The 21,239-nt window shown below is 34.6% G+C and overlaps 1 protein-coding gene and 1 long non-coding RNA gene across 4 annotated transcripts in view; one reads left to right on the top strand and one right to left on the bottom strand.

Annotated features, from left to right (window-relative positions):
- The window catches only part of LOC115217935, a 105,369-nt gene extending 92,169 nt beyond the window's left edge, over window positions 1-13,200 (top strand). For all 3 annotated transcript variants that reach the window (XM_029787654.2, XM_036508030.1, XM_036508029.1), the window contains exons 2-5: window positions 6,067-6,289; window positions 9,378-9,446; window positions 10,472-10,693; window positions 12,667-13,200. In XM_029787654.2, the coding sequence (XP_029643514.2) occupies window positions 6,115-6,289; window positions 9,378-9,446; window positions 10,472-10,693; window positions 12,667-12,911 (711 nt within the window). In that variant the 5' untranslated portion in view covers window positions 6,067-6,114 and the 3' untranslated portion in view covers window positions 12,912-13,200. The remainder of the gene's footprint in view (window positions 1-6,066; window positions 6,290-9,377; window positions 9,447-10,471; window positions 10,694-12,666) is intronic.
- Window positions 1,242-14,408, bottom strand: LOC118765655. The gene is made up of 3 exons (XR_005001522.1): window positions 14,390-14,408; window positions 8,342-8,344; window positions 1,242-1,319 (listed from the first exon to the last, which is right to left on the bottom strand). It is a non-coding gene; the product is annotated as an uncharacterized LOC118765655 (long non-coding RNA).
- Between the last annotated feature and the right edge of the window lie 6,831 nt (window positions 14,409-21,239).

Genomic DNA, 21,239 nt, shown 5'->3' with positions numbered 1-21,239 from the left:
ATTAGCTTCTGAAAGACCACATTGAGTGGAAAATCTTGAGTTGAAATGGAATTTATAATGAGTTTCATGTGTATATGCATGTGAGTTTGCAAGTATATGTACATATGTGTAGATGCTTGTGTGTGTGTACGAGTGTATATCTCCGAGCATGTCTATGAACATATATGTTTGTATTTGCACATATTTGTAAATATGTGAGTACATGCATGTGTGTGTGTGTGTGTGTGTGTGTGTGTGTGTGTGTAGGCATATATTCATGCGTGATAAATGATAGAGGGAAAGAAACATCTGCTCCAAGCTAATTTATCAACAGAAATATTTTTTACAGGAAAATTTTTTTCGGGGAAAATGATTTCATATAAATCTTCTTTATGTTTTAATGATAGGTATGGCTGTGAATGGATGCAGGCTTAGTTGTGTGATTAAGAAACTCACCATGCATCCATATCGTTTTTGGTTCAGTCCCACTTGGTGGCACCTTGGTTAAGTGTCTTATAGTATAGCCTTGTTCTGACTAATAACTTGTGAAGGAATTTAATAGACAGAAGCTATTTACAATCCCATCCATTGTGTGTGTGTGTGTGTGTATGTACGTCAATGGGGTGGATGGTCTTGTGTTTTTTTTTTTTATCCTCTCCATTGCTTGACAACTTGTGTTGGTTTGTTCATGTCCTTATAACATTAGTATTTTGGCAAAACAGATTTACAGAATAAGTACCAGGTTTTAAAAATAAGTAATGGGATCTATTTGCTTGACTAAACCCTTGAAGGCTATACTCCAGCATGACCACAGTCCAATGACTGAAACGTATATATATATATACACACACACACACACACACACACACACATATACTTTGTTAGTATCAAAGCTGCAAAAACATCACAAAAATATCACAAAAAATCTGCTACTCAGAGTTTCATGTTCCCATTCGTCTGAGAGTTTAGATTGAAAATCTAAATCTCAATCTAAACTGTCCAACAAACAGGAACATGAAACTCTGAGTAGCAGTTTTTTTGTGATGTTTTTGCAGCTTTAATAATAGTAAAGGATACTACTCTACCTCCAGTATCTGAGTACTATTTTTTCCCACCTTGTTTTACAATTATGTGCTTACTTTGGTATATATACACATCATCATCATCATCATCGTTTAACGTTCGTTTTCTGTGCTAGCACGGGTTGGACGTTTCGACTGGGGTCTGGGAAGCCAGGAGGCTGCACTAGGCTATCAATAAAGGAACATTATGGTTCGCTGGCATCTGAAACCGATTCAAGGGGAAACACTGTAACCACCAGGATTATATATCCCTTTAAACTCATTTTTCTCCATGTCAACGAAAGCCAGGTACAGAGGTTTATCTTTGGCGAGGTATTTCTCCTGCAGCTGTCTTACCAGAAATGTAGCATCAGTGGTGCTTTTCCCTGGCACAAACTCAAACTGCATCTCGTCTAAACTGATTCTCTCCCTAATTAGTTGGGCTATGACCCTCTCCATGACTTTCATTACTTGATCCAACAGCTTTATACCTCTGTAATTATTTGTATTTAATGCATTACCTTTACCTTTGTAGCAGTTGACTATTATGCTGCTACACCAGTCATTGGGTATAACTACTTCGTGTATCACTTGATTGACTATATGGGTGACTAGGCTATAGCTGACACTGCCAAATATTTTAAGCATCTCTGCAGTGATTCCTGATGGGCCGGGGGCTTTCTCTGTCTTCATACACTTAATTGCTTTATCTACCAAGGTGCTTTCAATTCAGATAGCTGTTGGGTCGACATTTGGCAGACTCTCTTTCCCCCATGTATTCTCTTCAATTAGCAACCTTTCATAGTGGCATTTCTAAGTCACTCTCTTTGCAACCTCATTAAATGCAAATGAGCCATCATCCATGCGGACACATTTCTCTCCTATGACATCACAATTCTCTCTCACACACTGTCTTGCAACACAAAACACCTCAAGTCTTTGGTCCTCGTGACGCAGAACATTGGCAAATTTTTTTTACTTCCCCTCTGGCTAAGTAAACCTGTCTCCTATCTTCCCTTCTGGCAATCTGATACAATTCCCTGCTATCACTGTTCTTTCATGCCTGTTTCTTTTCCCTAATGGCCCTGTCAACTACATTATTCCACAACTATATTACCTTGGGTTGAGATGGGACTTTGCACCATCCACAGATCTGGTCAGTCAGGTTGTCCTGTAAGAACTTCCAGTTGTATTCCACATCATATGATGCTATATCCTCCTCTATTTCATCAAAAGCTTTTGAGTAATACATCTCTAAATTTCTGTCCATTCACAGGATCCTTAAGCTTCCAGACCCTCTTCTCCATACTGGTCATCATCTGGGCATCCACTTTGTGAGGAACCCATTGACCTAATTTGCTGATTTTTCCATTGGCACACATTGATGACTGGTTGAATGACCAAATCCAAGTTTCTTTCCTAGTTTCTCAACAGTTACGGTGGGATTTTGTTCCACCAGGGTTTTCAGGATGTCCTTGACAAGCTCTACAGATCTTCCAGGATGAAGCTCATTTTCTGGGTTGTAGTTTCCAGCTCAGAATTTCTGCAACCACTGTTGACATTGGCTTATGCTTATTGTCCAATCCCCATATACTGCATTAATATTCCTCACACTTTTCCATTGTGTTGTTGCCTTTATTGAACTCATAAAGCAAAATATGCCAAATATGCTCCTTTGTCACTTCCATTATAGCTTTGAAAAAATAACTGTTAAAATCAAACTGCACTCTTCAAAACCTGCACTAAGAATAAGTACAAGGTAAAATTACTATCTGCTTTTCTAGTAAGTTGATGCAGATAGTTTATTCCATCCCCTTCCCACCATTAGTTCATACAATTGGAAAAGCTGCATTATTTATGAGATGACCCAATATGTGTGTGTGTGTATGTGTATGTGTGATGTACATATCATGTGTAACAGAAGCAGCATTAAATTAGCAATCTGTGTATCATACTTAAAGCAAATACATCAAGGAAGCCAAATCAATTGCAGGATTCATCTAGAGATAATATCTCTTCTGGACACATTGTGTTAAATAGCACAAAAATCTATCTGGAACAGACAAAGTCATCCACCAGTAGTGGCAGAAATGTTAGATGTTCATTTCTGCATCTTTGGTCTTCATCAATAGCGTGTACATGCTAGTAACTTCCCACCAAGATAAAATCCATTCCTACTGGTATAGCAAAACAGTGACAGAAAGATATTGATGCCACTGATATTGATACAGGCGGCGAGCTGGTAGAAACATTAGCATGCCAGGCGAATTGCTTAGCAGTATTTTGTCTGCCGTTACGTTCTGAGTTCAAATTCTGCCGAGGTCGACTTTACCTTTCATCCTCTCGGGGTCAATAAATTAAGTACCAGTTACGTACTGGGGTCGATGTAATCAACTTAATTCCTTTGTCTGTCCTTGTTTGTCCCCTCTATGTTTAGCACCTTGTGGGCAATAAAGAAATAAGAATAAAAGTAAGTACCAGACTTAGTAGGTACTAGGAATTATTTCATTAACTACATCCTTCAAGGTGATTTGTTACCCAGTATAGCCATAGTCAAATGACTGTAATAAGTAAAAGATAAGAGAAAAAAACAAAACTAAGTGTACAGAGAAAATAAAATGAAATAGAGGAATGATCAAGTAGTCTCTCTTCTCTCTCTTTCACACACACACACACACAAACTCATTTACATAATTCACAAACACATGCACTCACATACTCACACACACACACACACGCACACACACAAACACAGGGTAGTGGATAGCAGAATTGGTTAGAAGACCACAAGAAATACTAAAGAAGGAAAATGAACAACGAAAACAATTAACTTTGTTCAATCATTTATCATTTGGTGTCAATATCTTCACTGCACAAACTTTGACCTGGTCACTCACACCAAAATAATAACTGATTAACCCCTTAGCATTCACACCGGACATCTCCAGCTCAAATATTCTACCTGTGTTATGGTCAAACCAGCCAGATTCATCATCTCACACTTCACCTACAATGTCCTAAAAATAAGTAATCACATCGCTATATGACTGATCCAAATCAGGGTTGGCTGTGTGGTAAGAAGCTTGCTTCCCAACCACATGGTTCTGGGTTCAGTCCCACTGTGTGGCACCTTGGGCAAGTTTCTTCTATTATAGCCTTGGGCTGACCAAAACCTTGTGAGTGGATTTGATAGACAGAAACTGGAAGAAGCTCATCGTGTGTGTGTGTGTGTGTGTGTGTGTGTGTGTGTGTGTGTGTGTGTGTGTGTTTGTGTGTGTTTGTGTTTATACCCCTATCACCGCTTGACAACTGGTACTAGAGTGTTCATCAAAAGAGACTGACAGATTAAATAGCAGGTTTATAAGAAATAAGTATTGGGTCAATTCAGATGGTGCTCCAGCATGGCCGCAGTCTGAAACAAGTAAAAGATTAAAGATAAATAAACCTTACATTTGATAGAATAGTTTTGATGCAAAAGGGTTAAATGTGTGTATGTGTTTTTAATAGCTATTAAATGTCTCCCATGCTACCATTACTTTCGTTTCATCACATAGCCTCAAGTCAAATCACTTTGTCAGACAAATACATCTCTGAAGATTCAGAAGAATTATTGTCTTAAAATATTCCATTACAGATTTTTATAACATTCAATAAAATTACTACCAACCAAATATTGAGGTCTGTCCAACATTCTGTACAACAGTTTATTGGCTTAAAATTTTGGCACAAGGCCAGTAATTTCAGAGGAAGAGGATAAGTCGATTATATTAACCCCAGTAATAAACTGGCACTTATTTTATCAACCCCAAATGGATGAAAGGCAAGTCGACCTCAGCAGAATTTGAATGCAAGAAGGTAAAGACAGACGAAAAGACACTAAACATTTTGCCCAGCATGCTAACGATTTTGCCAGCTCACATCTTACTGTTAGTATTTATTATTGTCAAAAGCAGAGGTACTATGGGTCAGCAGATCATTGGACAAAATGCCTTGTGGTATTCATTCTGGTTCCTTTCATCAAGTTCAAGTTCTGCTGAGATTAGCATTGCCTCTCTTCCTTACTGAAGCTAATTCAATAGAGGTTTCCATCCTGCCAGAATTCTGGCTTTCTAACAGTTGGAAAGAGAAAGGTGCCAGATATAATATCTTGTGACATTTAGTTTAAAAGTGGATAAATACCTGTAATACAATAAGATTAATATAATCAATTACTTCTTCTCTTGAGCCAAATATATGGCTCTGAGTCCAATATTTCAAAAAGATTTAAGGCAGTGAGCGAGTAGAATCACACTGTTTAGCAGTGTTTTGTCCATCTTTATGTTCTGAGTTCAAATTCCACTGAGGATGACTTTGCCTGTCATCGTTTCAGGGTTGATAAAATAAGTACCAGTTGAGCACTGGGGTTGATATAATCAACTTACTCCCATACCTGATATTGCAGGCCTTGTGCCAAAATATGAAATATTTTGAAATACTTTTAATCTGTTACTTGTTTCAGTCATTTGACTGCGGTCATGCTGGAGCATTGCCATAAAGGGGTTTTTAGTCAAAGAAATTGATCCTACAACTTATTCTTTGTAAGCTTAGTACTTATTCTACCAGTTCTTTTGCCAAACCGCTAAGTTACGGGGATGTAATTATACCAACACTAGTTGTCAAGTGGTGATAGGGAGCACAAAAACACACACACACACACACACACACACACACACACACCACACACACACATACACACACACACACACACACACACATACACACACACACATATACATATATGATAGGCTTCTTTCAGTTTCCATCTACCAAATCCACTCACAAGATTTTGTTTGGCCTGAGGCTATAGTAGAAGACACTTGCCCAAGGTGCCACACAGTGCAACTGAACCCAGAGCCATGTGGTTGGGAAGCAACCTTCTTACCACACAGCCACGCCTGCACCTATAATGATTAGTATTGTAAATTTTTTTTTTTTTTCCTAAATTCAAAACAACTTTTATAAATCTGTAAATAACTTTATTTTCCAGAGAAACCACGCCGGATGATTTGAAAGGCGGTGCAGGCCCTACAAGCCGATGACGTCATTCATTCTACATCTCACAAAGATTGAAGAGAAGGAACCAGAGAACGATGACGTAACACATCCACAGAGTTTCCAGGAAGAACTGGCTCGGTGTTACTCTGTATCCGAAGACTTCCAATCGTTCCGTAGAAGTTTCGTATCGTTTCTAGGGAGACGTTATTGCCAAAGTGAGATTTTCAAGAAATTCCATTTTTTCTTTCTTTTACATGAGTCTCTTACACAAAGACGTTTCCTTCTACTGTTATTTTATATTTGTTGTTGTTGATGTTGTTGTTGTGTGTGTGTGTGGTGTGTGTGTGTGTGTGTGTGTGATGTGTGTGTGTGTGTGTGCATGTGTTCTATTTGTGTGTGAATGTGTGTGTGTGTGTGTGTGTGTGTGTGTGTGTGTGTGTGTGATGTGTGTGTGTGTGTGATGTGTGTGTGTGTGTGCATGTTTTGTGTGTGTGTGCACACGTGTCTGCACATGTTTTGTGTAATGCATCTATTTTGTGTGTATATGTGCACAGTTTTTGTGTATGTGTGCATGTGCATTGTGTGTATGTTTTGTCTGTGTGTTGTATGTGCATGTACTTTGTGTGTGTGCATGTGTTCTATTTGTGTGTGAATGTGTGTGTGTGTTTTATGTGTGTCTTTAAGGTATTATACGGCAGATCAATATCTGTAATTCTCCATAGAAATACAAGTTTATGAAAGTTTGTGTTGATGCTTAACAAAAGAAGGCAACCTTACAGAATAGTGTTGTTCCACCATTATAATACTGAACTAAACAGGTTAGCATGCAGTTTAGCATTGTAAAAAAAAGGTGAAAGTAAATTGTCCTAAAAAATATGAAAGTAAATTGTGATAAAAACTAGCCGTGAAGATAGTGACGTGCCAAAATTTCATAAAAATGACACAAAGAACAATGCTATGTCCACAGGCATTTACATCTATAGCATATTCTAGTGATATATTTGAAGTATTTCACAAATAGCAACTGAGGTACACCATTCCAATGTGCTATACCCAGCAATGGACACAATTGGGAAGACAATTTGGTGGCTTGCATGTTGATGCATTATAACCAACACAGCTATATATGAGCATTGCAATAATTCTGCACAGTTAATGAGCTAAAGGAAAATGGTGGCATTTCTGTGGAGTCACTTGAAATATACAAGCCAGTTCTATTTTTGAAGACGAGCCATTTGATGCTACCAATAATGATTCAGCTAGTGTACATGCGAGTAAGAGACTGTCATCACTTACAGTTTCTGTCGCAGTTTACTTTCATTTTTTTAAACGATTTACTTTCACTTTTTTTATGTTAAACTGCATGTTAACCAACTAAACCTGCTTGTGTTCTCTATTACTAAATCAAATCTTGATCTCCCTTATCACAGCCAAGGTTAGTTTCTCTCATCGACAAAGTAGCCTCCATGCAGTCACTTAACCTGTTAGAAATAGCAGTCAAATTTCCCTTTTTGATTTGCAAAAAATAATTTATTTGTTTGAATTTTTTTTTCATTTCTCTTCCAAAATTTTGTTCCTTTTGGTTTTTGTCAAGATTTGGCTATAAACTTCCCTCCTGTTCAACATTATTTTATTGGCTTTTTTTCCTTCTTTAGATATAATTAGGTAGGTCAAGATTTCTATCTATTTTCGTCTAGCTGGCTCACAATAAAAGAAGTAAATATTTACCACCTTCCAAGATAATCACTCATTATTATAAACATGAGGCAAAATTCAAGATTTATAACTTCAGGACAGTCGAAAACAGACTAAGAGAAATAAATTAGACATTCCAATAGTTATCACTCCCATAATATTATCCATTAAATTTGAGAAACAAGGTTAACAGCAAGAAAATCTAGACTCAGAAAGAAAAAGAAAATGGTGCCTGGAGTTCCTTGTAACAACAAAGAATTCAATTAAGTTTCCTACCATTTATTTTGGTCTCCACCTGTTCTTGTTTTATTTTTCATCTTTTACTTGTTTCTATCATTGGACTGTGAGCATGCTGGGGCACTGCCTTGAAGGGTTTTAGTCAAATGAATCATCTGTAAGACTTTTTTTTTAAAGCCTGGTACTTATTCTATGTTACAGGGATGTAAACAAACCAACACCAGTTGTCAAGAGGTGTGGGAGACAAACACAACCACAAAGACACAACACACGCACACATATTCTTTTATTCTCTTACATGTTTCAGTCATTTGACTGCAGCCATGCTGGGGCACTGCCTTGAAGGGTTTTAGTCAAACTAATTGACCCCAGGACTTATTCTTTGTAAGCCTAATACTTATTCTATCGGTCTCTTTTGCCGAATCACTAAGTAACAGGGATGTAAACACACCAACATCAGTTGCCAAGTGATGGTGGGGGGACAAACATGGACATGCACACACACACACACACACACACACACACACACATATATATATATACGATGAGCTTCTTCCAGTTTGCATCTACCAAATCCACTCACAAGGTTTTGGTTAGCACAAGGCTATGGCAGAAGACACTTCCCAAAGGTGCCACACAGTGGGACTGAACCCAGAACCATGTGGTTGGGAAGCAAGCTTCTTACCACATAGCCATGTCTGCACCTGTATGTATGTGTGTGTGTGTGTGTTCATTTCAAATTTTGGTACCAGGCTAGTAATTTCAGGGAAAATGAAATTTTAATTTAAGTTTTTCATTTAGATCATTTTAAAACAAGGAGTTTGTATCATTAAACCAGGGTTGCTCTTGGGCAGGTTGGTATCAAAAAGGGTTAAAGAATAATCTTTATCTTATCACTATCAGCTCTCTGTAGATGAAACTATGGCATCTTCATGTCACAATTCTTCCTGTGTAAAATAGTATCAGCTGGTTGCAATTCATCACAGAACAGCTTTTTTTATTCCAGAGGGTTCCTTCTCTTAGCTGGACTGTCTTCACAATGACTGGTGAGCAGCATCTACTTATGACTATAATGCATGGCTGTTGACACTACTGAGTTCCTTCACCATGCAGTTACCAGTTTAGTTGCTGACCATGCAACAGGTTGTACTTGGTTACAAAAGGCTTCTTTCAGTTTCCATCTACCAAAACCACTTGCAAGGCTTTGGTTAGTCCAGGGCTATAATAGAAGACACTTGCCCAAGGTACCATGCAGTGGGACTGAACCTAGAACCATGCAGTTGAGATGCAAACTTCTTACCATACCACACATCCATGTCTGTGTTTGATGAAATTCTTATGATTTCTTCCTTTTTTTCTTCTTTCTTGCAGATTGTGTCGTTGATCCGATGAGTTTTGTGTTTGGAATATGGTGCGTTGGTGTATTTATGGTCTCTATAGGTAACGGGTATATTTTTTGCATATTATTTATTTTAAGACATGTGTGTGGATTCATGGTCTCTCACACAGAAGAGAATTTCATAATCCATTGTGCCATATTAATACATACATTGTGGAACAGCCATTTCATAATACAGTGTGCTATTAAATTCATTTTATAATTACAGTGAATTTAACTGGTTTGATGCACTGGTTTAATCAGCTATTATTGAGACCCCCTTTGAGACCGTGGGATTGCACCTAGAAAGTTACCCTCCCAGGCACAAGTCTGGACAAGGTTGTTTACAGAAGACCAGCAGTCGCCCATGCATAATGGCCTCCCCTCTCCACGCCACCAGTGTTATCCAAGGGAAAGGCAAAGGCCAATACAGCTTGGCACCAGTGACCAGCAACTAATTTCTACAGCTGAGTGAACTGAAGCAACATGAAATAAAGTGTCTTGCTCAAGAACACAACATGCAGCCTAGTCCAGGATTCAAACTTAATTCTTTCTGGGGTTGATAATATCAAATACCAATTCAGAGTGGTGAAGTGGCAGAAGTGTTAGTGGTTAGAGGAAGACGCTTTTGCGGTGTCTTTCCAGGTGTTCTAATAACAACAATGCTTTCAACAACACCGGTGCCAAGCTGTATAGGCTTAGTCTGTGGAGATTTCCCTTGGGTAAACATTGGTGGTGTGGAAAGCTGCATGTATGGTTAGCTATTAGTCTTTCTCTTTGTTAGGTCTACAATACATGAGCAGAAGGATGGTCAACATTGACCAATAGAGTCCATACATTATTTATTAAATCCATTGTCTACCTTATTGAGTCAACTTCACATTCAACTTATTTCTGTTTTGCAAAAAAAATGTCTGAAGGAATATTTAATTTGGTGATTCATGGTTCAAATTCCACTGTCATTCAACTTGTCAACTATTTCTCCAGAATTTGATAACATTAGTCCCTAGAGCCATTAACTAAACACCAGTTTGGAAGTAAACATGATCTTGCACTTAAACCAAATAAAATCTCTATCTCTTAACAGGTGTGGTGTTTTTAATCACGTGTTCTGGAAGTCGAATGGCTACCTATTATCTGATTTCCGATGGCATCCTCTCCATATTTTTTTATCCTTTGCTGTTTGCCTACTGGCCCTTGTGGATGGGATTATCAAGCCCTGACTCCTACGAAGATGATCCAGATGATTCTAGTGCATTCAGATGGTGGCTTGCAGTTCTAGTGATACGCCTTCTCACCTTAATTGCCAGTAAGTTAATATTGTTGTCTAACTTCTTCCTCATACCATATAAAACACCTTAAATATTTAATCACTTCAACCAATCAATTACCATTATTTTGTTTCTCACCAAATACAGTCCTTATTTATAGTTGTTATTATTGTTTAGTTTCATTTTAGTTCTAATCAACCAGAGTTGTGGCCAAAGGCATCTCTGTTTGTCTTTAACTTGTTCTCCTTCCTCTTTTTTCAAGACAATAAGATGTGATTTTGGAGATATCTGGTTGCTATCTATAGCAGAGTGACCCTAAAAGTCCTTCGTTGGCCTGTCTTAAGTTTATTACAAGTAGTATATGTCTATTATTAAAATATATTACTATACATATAAGCTGATTGGGTATAGAAGACAATCCTAGAATTTCCTTTTAAAAAATTTAGGCTTTGAGCTATACTCACTGTTTAAGACTAGCTGGCAATGTTTCGCACTTGATGCAGTACTTGGGAAATGAGTGAGGCTCAGTCCAGTGCCTCTAACTGTTGGAACATTACACTAATCACCGAGTGTTTTTACCTGAGGCATGTTTCAATAAACGTTGATAAAGTACACGGCATGATTTTTATCTTTAACCCTTTCGTTACTGTATTTATTTTGAGATGCTCTGTGTTTCTTTCAATTACTTTAAATATAACAAAGAATTTAGTAAAATAAATTTATCATTCTGCTAGAGTTAGGAACATAAATTGTGATTAAGGTTTGGTGGAAGATTTTAATGCAAAATTTATGAAATCAAGATATTTATACTACAGAGCCAGAGCTGGTTTCAGCCGGATTGGTATCAAAAGAGTTAATTTGTAAATTTTTATTTCTTGAGACTGTCAGTAGGACTATATTTGGATTAGGCACAGTGGCAAACTCTGAACCACAGCATGTTAAAGTTCAGATTTTAAATGTGCTTACATGTAGAAAACCCTCACAACACATTCACACACATTCACCACACATTCTTTTGTTTTGTCCTGTACCATCCATAATGTTTTTCTTAACGTAAACCCTTTGTGGTCAATACAGAAATCATCATCATCATCATCATCATCATCATCACCACCACTACCACCACCACCACCACCACCACCACCACCATCATCATCATCATCATATATTATTGAGCTGGCAGAATTGTCAGCATGCTGGACGAAAGAGCTGAGCAGTATTTCGTCTGTTGCTACATTCTGAGTTCAAATTCTGCTGAGATTGACTTTGTCTTTCATCCTTTCAGGGTTGATAAATTAAGTACCAGTTGCATACTGGGATCGATCTAATTGACTGGCTCCAAAAAAACTTCAGGCCTTGTGCTTTTGGTAGAAAGGATTATTATTATTATTATTATTATTATTATTATTAAGGCAGCGAGCTTGCAGAATCATTAGAAATGCTATGTTCTGAGTTCAAATTCCGCTGAGGTCGATTTTGCCTTTCATCCTTTTGGGGTCAATAAATTAGGTACTAGTGAAACACTGGGATCAATGTAATCAACTAGTCCCCTCCCCAAAAATTTTAGGCCTTGTGCCTTTAGTAGAAAGGATTATTATTATTATTATTATTATTATTATTATTATCATTATTATTATATAAGGTGGTGTGCTAGCAGAATCATTAGCATGCCAGGCAAAATGCTTAGTGGTATTCTGTCTGCTGCTACATTCTGAGTTCAAATTCCGCCAAGGTTGACTTCGCCTTTCATCCTTTTGAGGTTGATAAATTAAGTACCAGTGAAACACTGGGGTCCATGTAATCAACTAGACCCAGAAACAAAAGTGTCTTAGAAGTGGTTCTACCCCACCTCCACCACACAAAACCCTAGACCACCCGCACCAAGGTCCCATTGCCTGGTATATTTTAACGTCATACCCAATCCTGAGTAAATATTTACAGTATTCTTTCTAAGTGTGTGTGTGTGTGCGTGTGTATATGCATAAATATATCTCTCTTTCTACTTCTTCAGGTTCTGCTCTTTTGCCATTGTACCACCAACACCAGCAATGCTGTCATGAAAACCTAAGCTCAGATACAGTTGACTCTTTGTTTCCAAACTTCTGCAGTACAACATATCCTGTTGCTCTAAGTGCTCTTATATTTGGATGGGTTTGCCTTCTATCTACAGCAATTCCAATTCTGCTGTGCCTCTTACTATTTCAGTTAGCTCCCTTTATAGCTGGTCCAACAAAGCCTCACGTTTTAAATATGTAAATATGGGTTTTAAATAAGTGTGGGTGGATGTGTGTGTTGGAGGGAGGGCATGTGTGTATGCATATATATGTGTGTGTGTGTGTCTATATTTATATACATATGTGTGTGTGTGTGTGTGTGCTTATGATAAATCAAATACTGGCAAAATACAAACACTGCCAACATGAAACCTACAGTTCCAAGATAATTTGGCATAAATTTCATTAAAGGCTATATGTATGTGTATATATGTGTGTGTGTAAGCATGTATGTATATAGCTATATATATATATACACACATATATATATATATATATATATATATATATAATTTCAACAATTGAGGGCAAAATTAATTAATTATTAATCAATTTCACCAAGTGTTCAGTATGCAAAGGGACCATTCAAGGCGAATTCAAATTATTACATTATATAAAAGGGCTTAGTAAAATAAATTACTTTGCCGCATACTGAACTCATTAGAAATAGCAGCTAAAAAACTTTTTTAAGGCTATTTCTAATACTTAAAGAAAATCTCTCTCATATATAGTGTTTGCTTAATTCAACTCACAAAAGTTTGGGGGTAAGGACATCGAAAAATCAATGCTAAGGTTATTCGAGTTAGCATTTGATTTTTCGATGTCCTTACCCCCAAACTTTTGTGAGTTGAATTAAGCAAACACTATATATGAGAGAGATTTTCTTTAAGTATTAGAAATAGCCTTAAAAAAGTTTTTTAGCTGCTATTTCTAATGAGTTCAGTATGCGGCAAAGTAATTTATTTTACTAAGCCCTTTTATATAATATATATTATATATATATATATATATATATATATATATATATATATATATATGTTTGTATATATATATATATATATATATATATGTTCATACATTCATACAAACTTATAGGGAGAGAGGGTGATGTGCATGTATGTGTATAATACAAACATCAGAAATAACATTTCTCAGGTACAACACCATTTCCTCCAGCAAAGAAGTCAAGGAAAATGAAAAAGCATTGAAATTCAGAAAATTATAATTTCTCTATTGCTCATTTACTCATTGTACGTGGTCATACTGGAGCAAATTAATTATACTTAATTTAAAAGCAGTTGGACACTTGAAAGTATTGAAATATATATATATATATATATATATATATATATATATATATATATACATCTCACGTGTGTGTGTGTATACCATATACATACATGTGGTTGTGTGTGTGAATATATACTTAAGTATATTTATATATATACATATATGTATGTATCTGTTTATCTGTCTGTCTGTATGTATGTATGTATGTATGTATGTATGTATGTATGTATGTATGTATGTGTGTGTGTGTGTGTGTGTGTGTTGTGTGTGTGTGTATACATACTTATGTATATAGGTAAATAGGTATTTATAAATATATATGTATATCTATTTATGACTATACATATGTATATATATTTATGTGTGTGTGTGTGTACAATGTGAGTATACATATATATATATATATATATAATATATATATATATATAATATATATATATATATATATATATATGAAAAAACAAGTCAAAAATAGAAAATGCTAACCCTTATACATATATATATATATATATATATATATATATATATATATATATACATTTGAGTACTCAAAGAAGCTGGAAAAGTGTTCTCTGTTTTCTAGTTTTTTCTTTCAGAGCTGATCATTCCTTCTGTCGTTGCTCTGAGTTTTGCTTGTCACCATATTTTATATATTTGTTATGCCTTTTTATCTTTTATATACATATTTTTAAATCTTTCAAACCAACCTACCAACCAACCAACCAACCAAGGGAAATAACTCATCCCCAACAATACTGATTTGTATCTTAACAAGGTTTTTAACTCATGTTGCATTACGGGAAACTTTGCATGCTAAACATGTGGATATTTAAGTAAGAAGTTGATGTTCATTGCCTGATAATTGTATTGTTGGCATGATATTTGATGTTAGTAACAGACTATATCATATATATATGTGCTTATGTATGTGTTTTATGGGTGTATATGCATATATATGTATATATGTGTGTGTGTATATATACATATATATATATATATATATATATATTATATATATATATATATATAGCTGAAACTGTGAAGTCACTGTCAACTACATTCTTGTATAAGAATAAAAAATTTGTACTCTACAGTAGTATAGAGTAACCTGTCAGATTAATGTAAAATTGTTTATATATATATATAAATGTATTGTTTATATATATATATATATATATATAATATATATATATATAATATATATATATTATATATATATATATACATATATATGTATACACATATATGTATACACATATATGTTTGTATTCATGGATATGGGTGTGAACGTATTATGTAGATGTTGCTACAGACATATATGTGTGCATATATGTATTTGTGTATGTGAGTATGTGTATGTTCAACAAGCAAAAACAGTAAAATAAACAGGAGCTAATCATGTTGTTTACAGTCATACACACACACTTGTGCTTTTGTGCTCGTACATGTGTGTGTATAAAGACGCACACACACATATATGTACAGATATGTTATAAATGGCAAAGTGACATGTATCTGTGACACTTTACATAATTTTAAAAAACATTTGATATGCCCCATCCACATGCAAAATTTAAGACATAATTTATACTGAAATCTCATGCCTTAAACAATAGCAGATGTCTTTCATACAATTGCTATATAATACATGACATACATAATTCATTATTATGTATAATATATCATATAAAATCAGGCGCTTCTGTCTGTCTCAATAAGTTATAGAGAGCATATCTCTATAATGCATATCTAGACAGCTTTTTTTTTATTATTAATTTTAAGTTTATTTTCATTCATTCATAATAATTTCTTCAGCTGGTGAAACAGAAAATACTAATGTAGTTTCTGTTTCACCATCTGAAACTAACCACATTTTTGCTTCACATTAAAAGATATTTTTACTAAATGCACATCAAAAATGATCTGTCCCATAAAACTGCTATCTTAGAAGCATCATTTAGGTACAGAGGCTTGTAATTTTATTCAGTTTTGGATAAGCAAGTTTGACAATAAATTTTGGATAAAAATTTTCAAAGGCATCATACAGTGTGTAACTTTATAAAGTCAGTATATGAAAATACATTTAGCCCCATTAAGGAATAAATTTTGTTCAATTCCTATGCCACTCTTGTTCATAGATGTTTATGTAGGCTTTGGGTGATTGGTCAGAATTAAGAGTAAGGGCGAGTTGTTAATAATTCTATTATGGAATTTTGCTGATGGAAAGAACAGAGCTCTCCATTTCAAAATAACAAAAACACTTGCCAAATTTACAGTGCTAAATAAAATATATTTACACATAAACTTATCGGATGTTGGCAACAGGGGCAGTATCATTACCCAATAGCAATCTTTATATCCTAATTTATGTGAATGTACTATAAGAGTACTGTAATACTGCAGTGCTTGTCCTAAGTCTATTATATAGATATTTGTGCATAAAAGCACAGGGATTTCAAGGGCAGATCAGAAAAGTCCAGCACTTATGGCAGAACTGATGTATCACGTGATTTTTGCATTTTTGTATCTCATCAGCTGCGGGCATCAATCAAAACCATATGCTAGCCAAATTGCCCTTCCTATAATATATAGAGAACCAGCAACTATTCGGCCACTGGGGTCATTAACATCCAGGTGGTCAAAATTCAGATATTAGTTATGAAAGCAGTATTATTATTGAATAGCAGTCTTTATATCCTACTTAGAATTCGTCCTGAGAAAGGCTCTTGTATAGACATTTAGTGCATATGAGCACACAGGTATTGGTTGCAGAAAAGAACTGTCCAGTACCAGGGGTGGAACTACTGTATCACAAGAAGTCCATATACTGTGTGTCGTCATCAGTAATTTTTGGAACAAAAATAAACCAATTCCCAATTTACTGTCAGACTAAAGAGGTTAACTGATTTGCCCAAGGATAAAACACAATTATTTTAAAGATGTACATTCCTGTCACTATTTAAAAACCCAATATTTTATCCTCTTTGAGTCACATCACATCATTTTATATTAGAATATAAAATCGTATCATTCTTCATATGTTGTTTTAAATCCTTGGTAAAAAGGATTTAATGCTTCTTAGATTTGAAGATGATTTCACTTACAGTCAATATGTCACTGAATGACTGAAGATATTATCAAGATACTTAACATTTGCAAGCGCTGTGATACCATATATTAATTATGTGTATAGACTGCAGGTGTAGGCAGCTGGAACATTGCACGGTTGGAAAATATTTCATAAGCTGCAGTGCTAAGCTAAAATCTTGCCAATCATCTAGTTTAAAGACGGATCAAATATGCTGTTTTGAAAGACTACATGGGAATTAAGCGATCATTGGGTTATTCAAGAGGACAAAATGGATTATGCGACTCTTCATTATGTTTCATAAATATAAACCTTTGCTTTGATAGATGAAATCAATAATAAGCTATATGGAAATACTTATGACCTGGTGAGACAGAACGGAAGCAGCCATATATATTATGCTATAAATACAAACTACGGTATAACAACTTATCCAGCCATTACTTTATTTTTCTGAGAAATACTCCCAGACTGCATTGCGCACAATTTCATATCAAAGACACTTTATTTGAAGAAAAAAATTCAAGTAGACGGCTAAATGGCTTTTATAAATAATATTGTAACAATAATTTAAATAATCATATTTATATTTAATATTTTAATATTACAGCCTTTTAACATATCAGATGTAGAGGTTTGACATATATATTTATATGTATCTATTTATCTATCTGTTAATCTATTTAGATGTGTGTATATATACATGGAAATATGCACATATATAAATATATATTTATATTTATATTTATGAATGTATATAAATATATACAACATACATATGTATATACCGTATTAGGCTTGATAAATAAATCAAAATTATCAAAATATGTATAGCACTCAATACAGAAATGTAGAGGAATATATTTCTGTTTTATAAAGTAACAAAGATTCACTTATCATTTGGGCTGCACTGATTCTGCATTCTCAGTCTGCAGGTCCCTTTTTATCTTGAAATGGTAGATAAACAAGTCCTGAAGGCTGAAACTGCAAAACTAATGATAGCCTTAACATTAGCTTGTATTCTTTTATAATTACAAAGACATATAAGCATATGTGTGTATTTATGGTCACAAACATGGCGTTAGGAAAGGCAGTTGGTGTTAGGAAGGGCATCCAGCCATAGAAACATTGCCAGATCAGACTGGACCTGGTGCAGCCTTCTGGCTTCCCAGACCCCAGTTGAACCGTCCAACCCATGCCAGCATGGAAAGCGGACGCTAAACGATGATGATGATGATGAGACAAGGCCAAATCATTGGCAACTTTGCTTCATAATCTTGAGACTCTGAGTTCACTTCCACAGGGTGGCATCTTGGGTTAGTGTCTTTTACCACAGCCTCAGGTTGACCCAAACACTGAAGATTTAAAGATACATACATCTGTATTTATGTGTGTGTATTATATCTATCTATCTGTCTGCCTGTCTATAAATATATATATGTGTGTGTATACATACACATAAATATATACACACATATATATATATATATATATATGTATATATATATGTGTGTGTGTGTGTGTATATAAATATATGTATGTAATATATATATATATATATATATATATTATTATATATATATATATAATATATATATATATATATATATAATATATATATATATATATATATATATATATATGTATATATATATATATAATATAAAAGAAGTTGTTGTTTACCTCATATGGTGCCCAGGCTCTTGTTACTTTCTTACATACAAACTCTATCTGCAATCAAACTGATAGCGTTCAGTGAGTGACAGCTGATGGTATTATTAAGCCCACAAACATTAGCTTCATTGATTCCTACTGGTGAAAACAGATTACATTCTTGAAAATGTTGCAGCTCAAAATTTCTTACATTGTATGGAAAGCATTCCACCCTCCTAAAACAGGAAAGGAAGATAACCTGATTTAATCCATTAAATAATTTGAATGTTATCACAAATATAGTCAAGAATTTTCTAGCTTTGAGAAGGCAGCAATTTCCACCCACAAAACTTTCAATAGGCACGGGCATGGCTGTGCGGTAAGAAGTTTGCTTCCCAACCACCTGGTTCCGGGTGCAGTCCCATATGTGGCATCTTGGGCAAGTGTCTTCTACTATAGCCTCAGGCTGACCAAAGCCTTGTGAGTGGATTTGGTAGGCAGAAATTGAAAGAAGCCCATCATGTGTGTATATGTGTATATATATATATATATATATATATATATATATATATATATATATATATATATATAATGTATGTATGTATATATATAATATATATATATATATATATATATTATATATGTATGTATGTATATATATATATATATATATATATATATATATATATATATATGTATATATAATATATATATGTATATATATATATATATATATATGTATATGTATATACATATATGTATATATATATTCATATGTATATATACATATATATATACATATATATATATATACACACACATATATATATATCTTTGTATGTATATATCTATGTGTTTCTCCCCACCATCACCACTTGACAACCAGTGTTGGTGTGTTTACATCCCCATAACTTAGTGGTTCAGCAAAAGAGACCAGTGAAATAACTACTCGGCTTAAAAAACAAAAACTCCTGGGATCGATTTGTTTGACTAAAACCCTTCAAGGCAGTGCTCCAGTATGGCTGCAGTCAAATCAATGAAACGAATAAAAGAATACTACAAATTTCATGTTATCTTTCCCTCTGAACCACATTGCTTTCCAGATCATAAGTTGTCATAGAACAGATATCATCACAGCCTTACCACAGCTATTAGCTTGTAACTGGTGAAATCATCTGTGTCTTCCCTCAAAGGATTCTTTCACTTCAAAGAAGAAAGATTTTACATGAAATTCATTATAGACACTTTCAAAAGTCATTACAATCAATAACTTCATTCATTTAAACTAAGGAACAGAGAAAATTCTACATCACTGTCTCACTATATTTGGAAGAATCTGAATGCCTTCTAATAACATCAATAACAGAGAATTGTTGATATGGAAGCAGCAAGCAGTAACCCTCAACCAGAGATCAAAGATGTTATCAAACCATGACATCATCAGAAAAGGTTTTCCCTAGATAGTTTTTCAGACACATGTAAACCCTGGTTTGACCAGCACAAATCAATAGCTATCAGATTTGACAAGCTACACTGAGTTGTTGCCTCTGATGACAAGTTTAGGCTAGGTAGTATCCTTTACATCATAGCAATCTGAAAATTTTTAATCCTGCCTTATTCTCAATAAGGAGTATCTTTAAACAATAAGAATCAATCTAGCTTTTGCTCTCAAATATACCCTTATCCACTATTCACTGAGGTTTTTCTGAATGGTCACACATATTGCTTCCATGTATGAAACTTCGAGTAACAAAATAGTGAATCAGCAACTGTTAAATATATACTCAACATTATGTATAGAGTGCGCTTTTCTTTTCGCTTGTACATATAAATGTAAATACACATACATACATGCATATATATATATATAAATAAAACTATATACATAACAATGCCCAGATATTTGTATTCTTGCAACATATATCGTTTACCTACACTTTCATAAACATACTCACAGATACAAACATACATACATATACATACATACATATATACATACATACACATATAAGCACACACATTCATATGTATAAATGTACACATACATACATGTACAAAGATACAGGCATACACACATTCATACCTACATTACACAAACTTATATACACATACATACACACATGCATTACAAACACCTACACACACACACAAATCCATACAAACAAACACACATATTTATATTTGAAAGACTGCGAAAAATTTGAAAAAAATTCATTGTAAAATATTTTTCTACTCAGAGTGCCAAGCTTGAAGTGATGTTTAAATGTATTTTAGTGTGTGTGTGCATGCGTGTGTGTGTGTGTGCATGAGCGTGTGCACACATGTGTGTGTGCGTGTGTGCATTCATCTGTATGTGCACCCATCTGTTTGCTTGTGCGTGTGCATGTGTGTATGCATGCTGGTTTGCTTGAAGGTGCATTTGAGACAAATTCAAGAATTTGTATTGCACATGTGCAGAAGTACATGTATGTACATGCATTTAATCTATTGAAATAAAAC

Source organism: Octopus sinensis, linkage group LG12, assembly GCF_006345805.1.
Source record: "Octopus sinensis linkage group LG12, ASM634580v1, whole genome shotgun sequence".
Taxonomy (NCBI): Eukaryota; Metazoa; Mollusca; class Cephalopoda; order Octopoda; family Octopodidae; genus Octopus; species Octopus sinensis.
The sequence above is the reverse complement of the archived record's forward strand: the minus strand, read 5'-3'. Positions and strand labels throughout refer to the sequence as shown.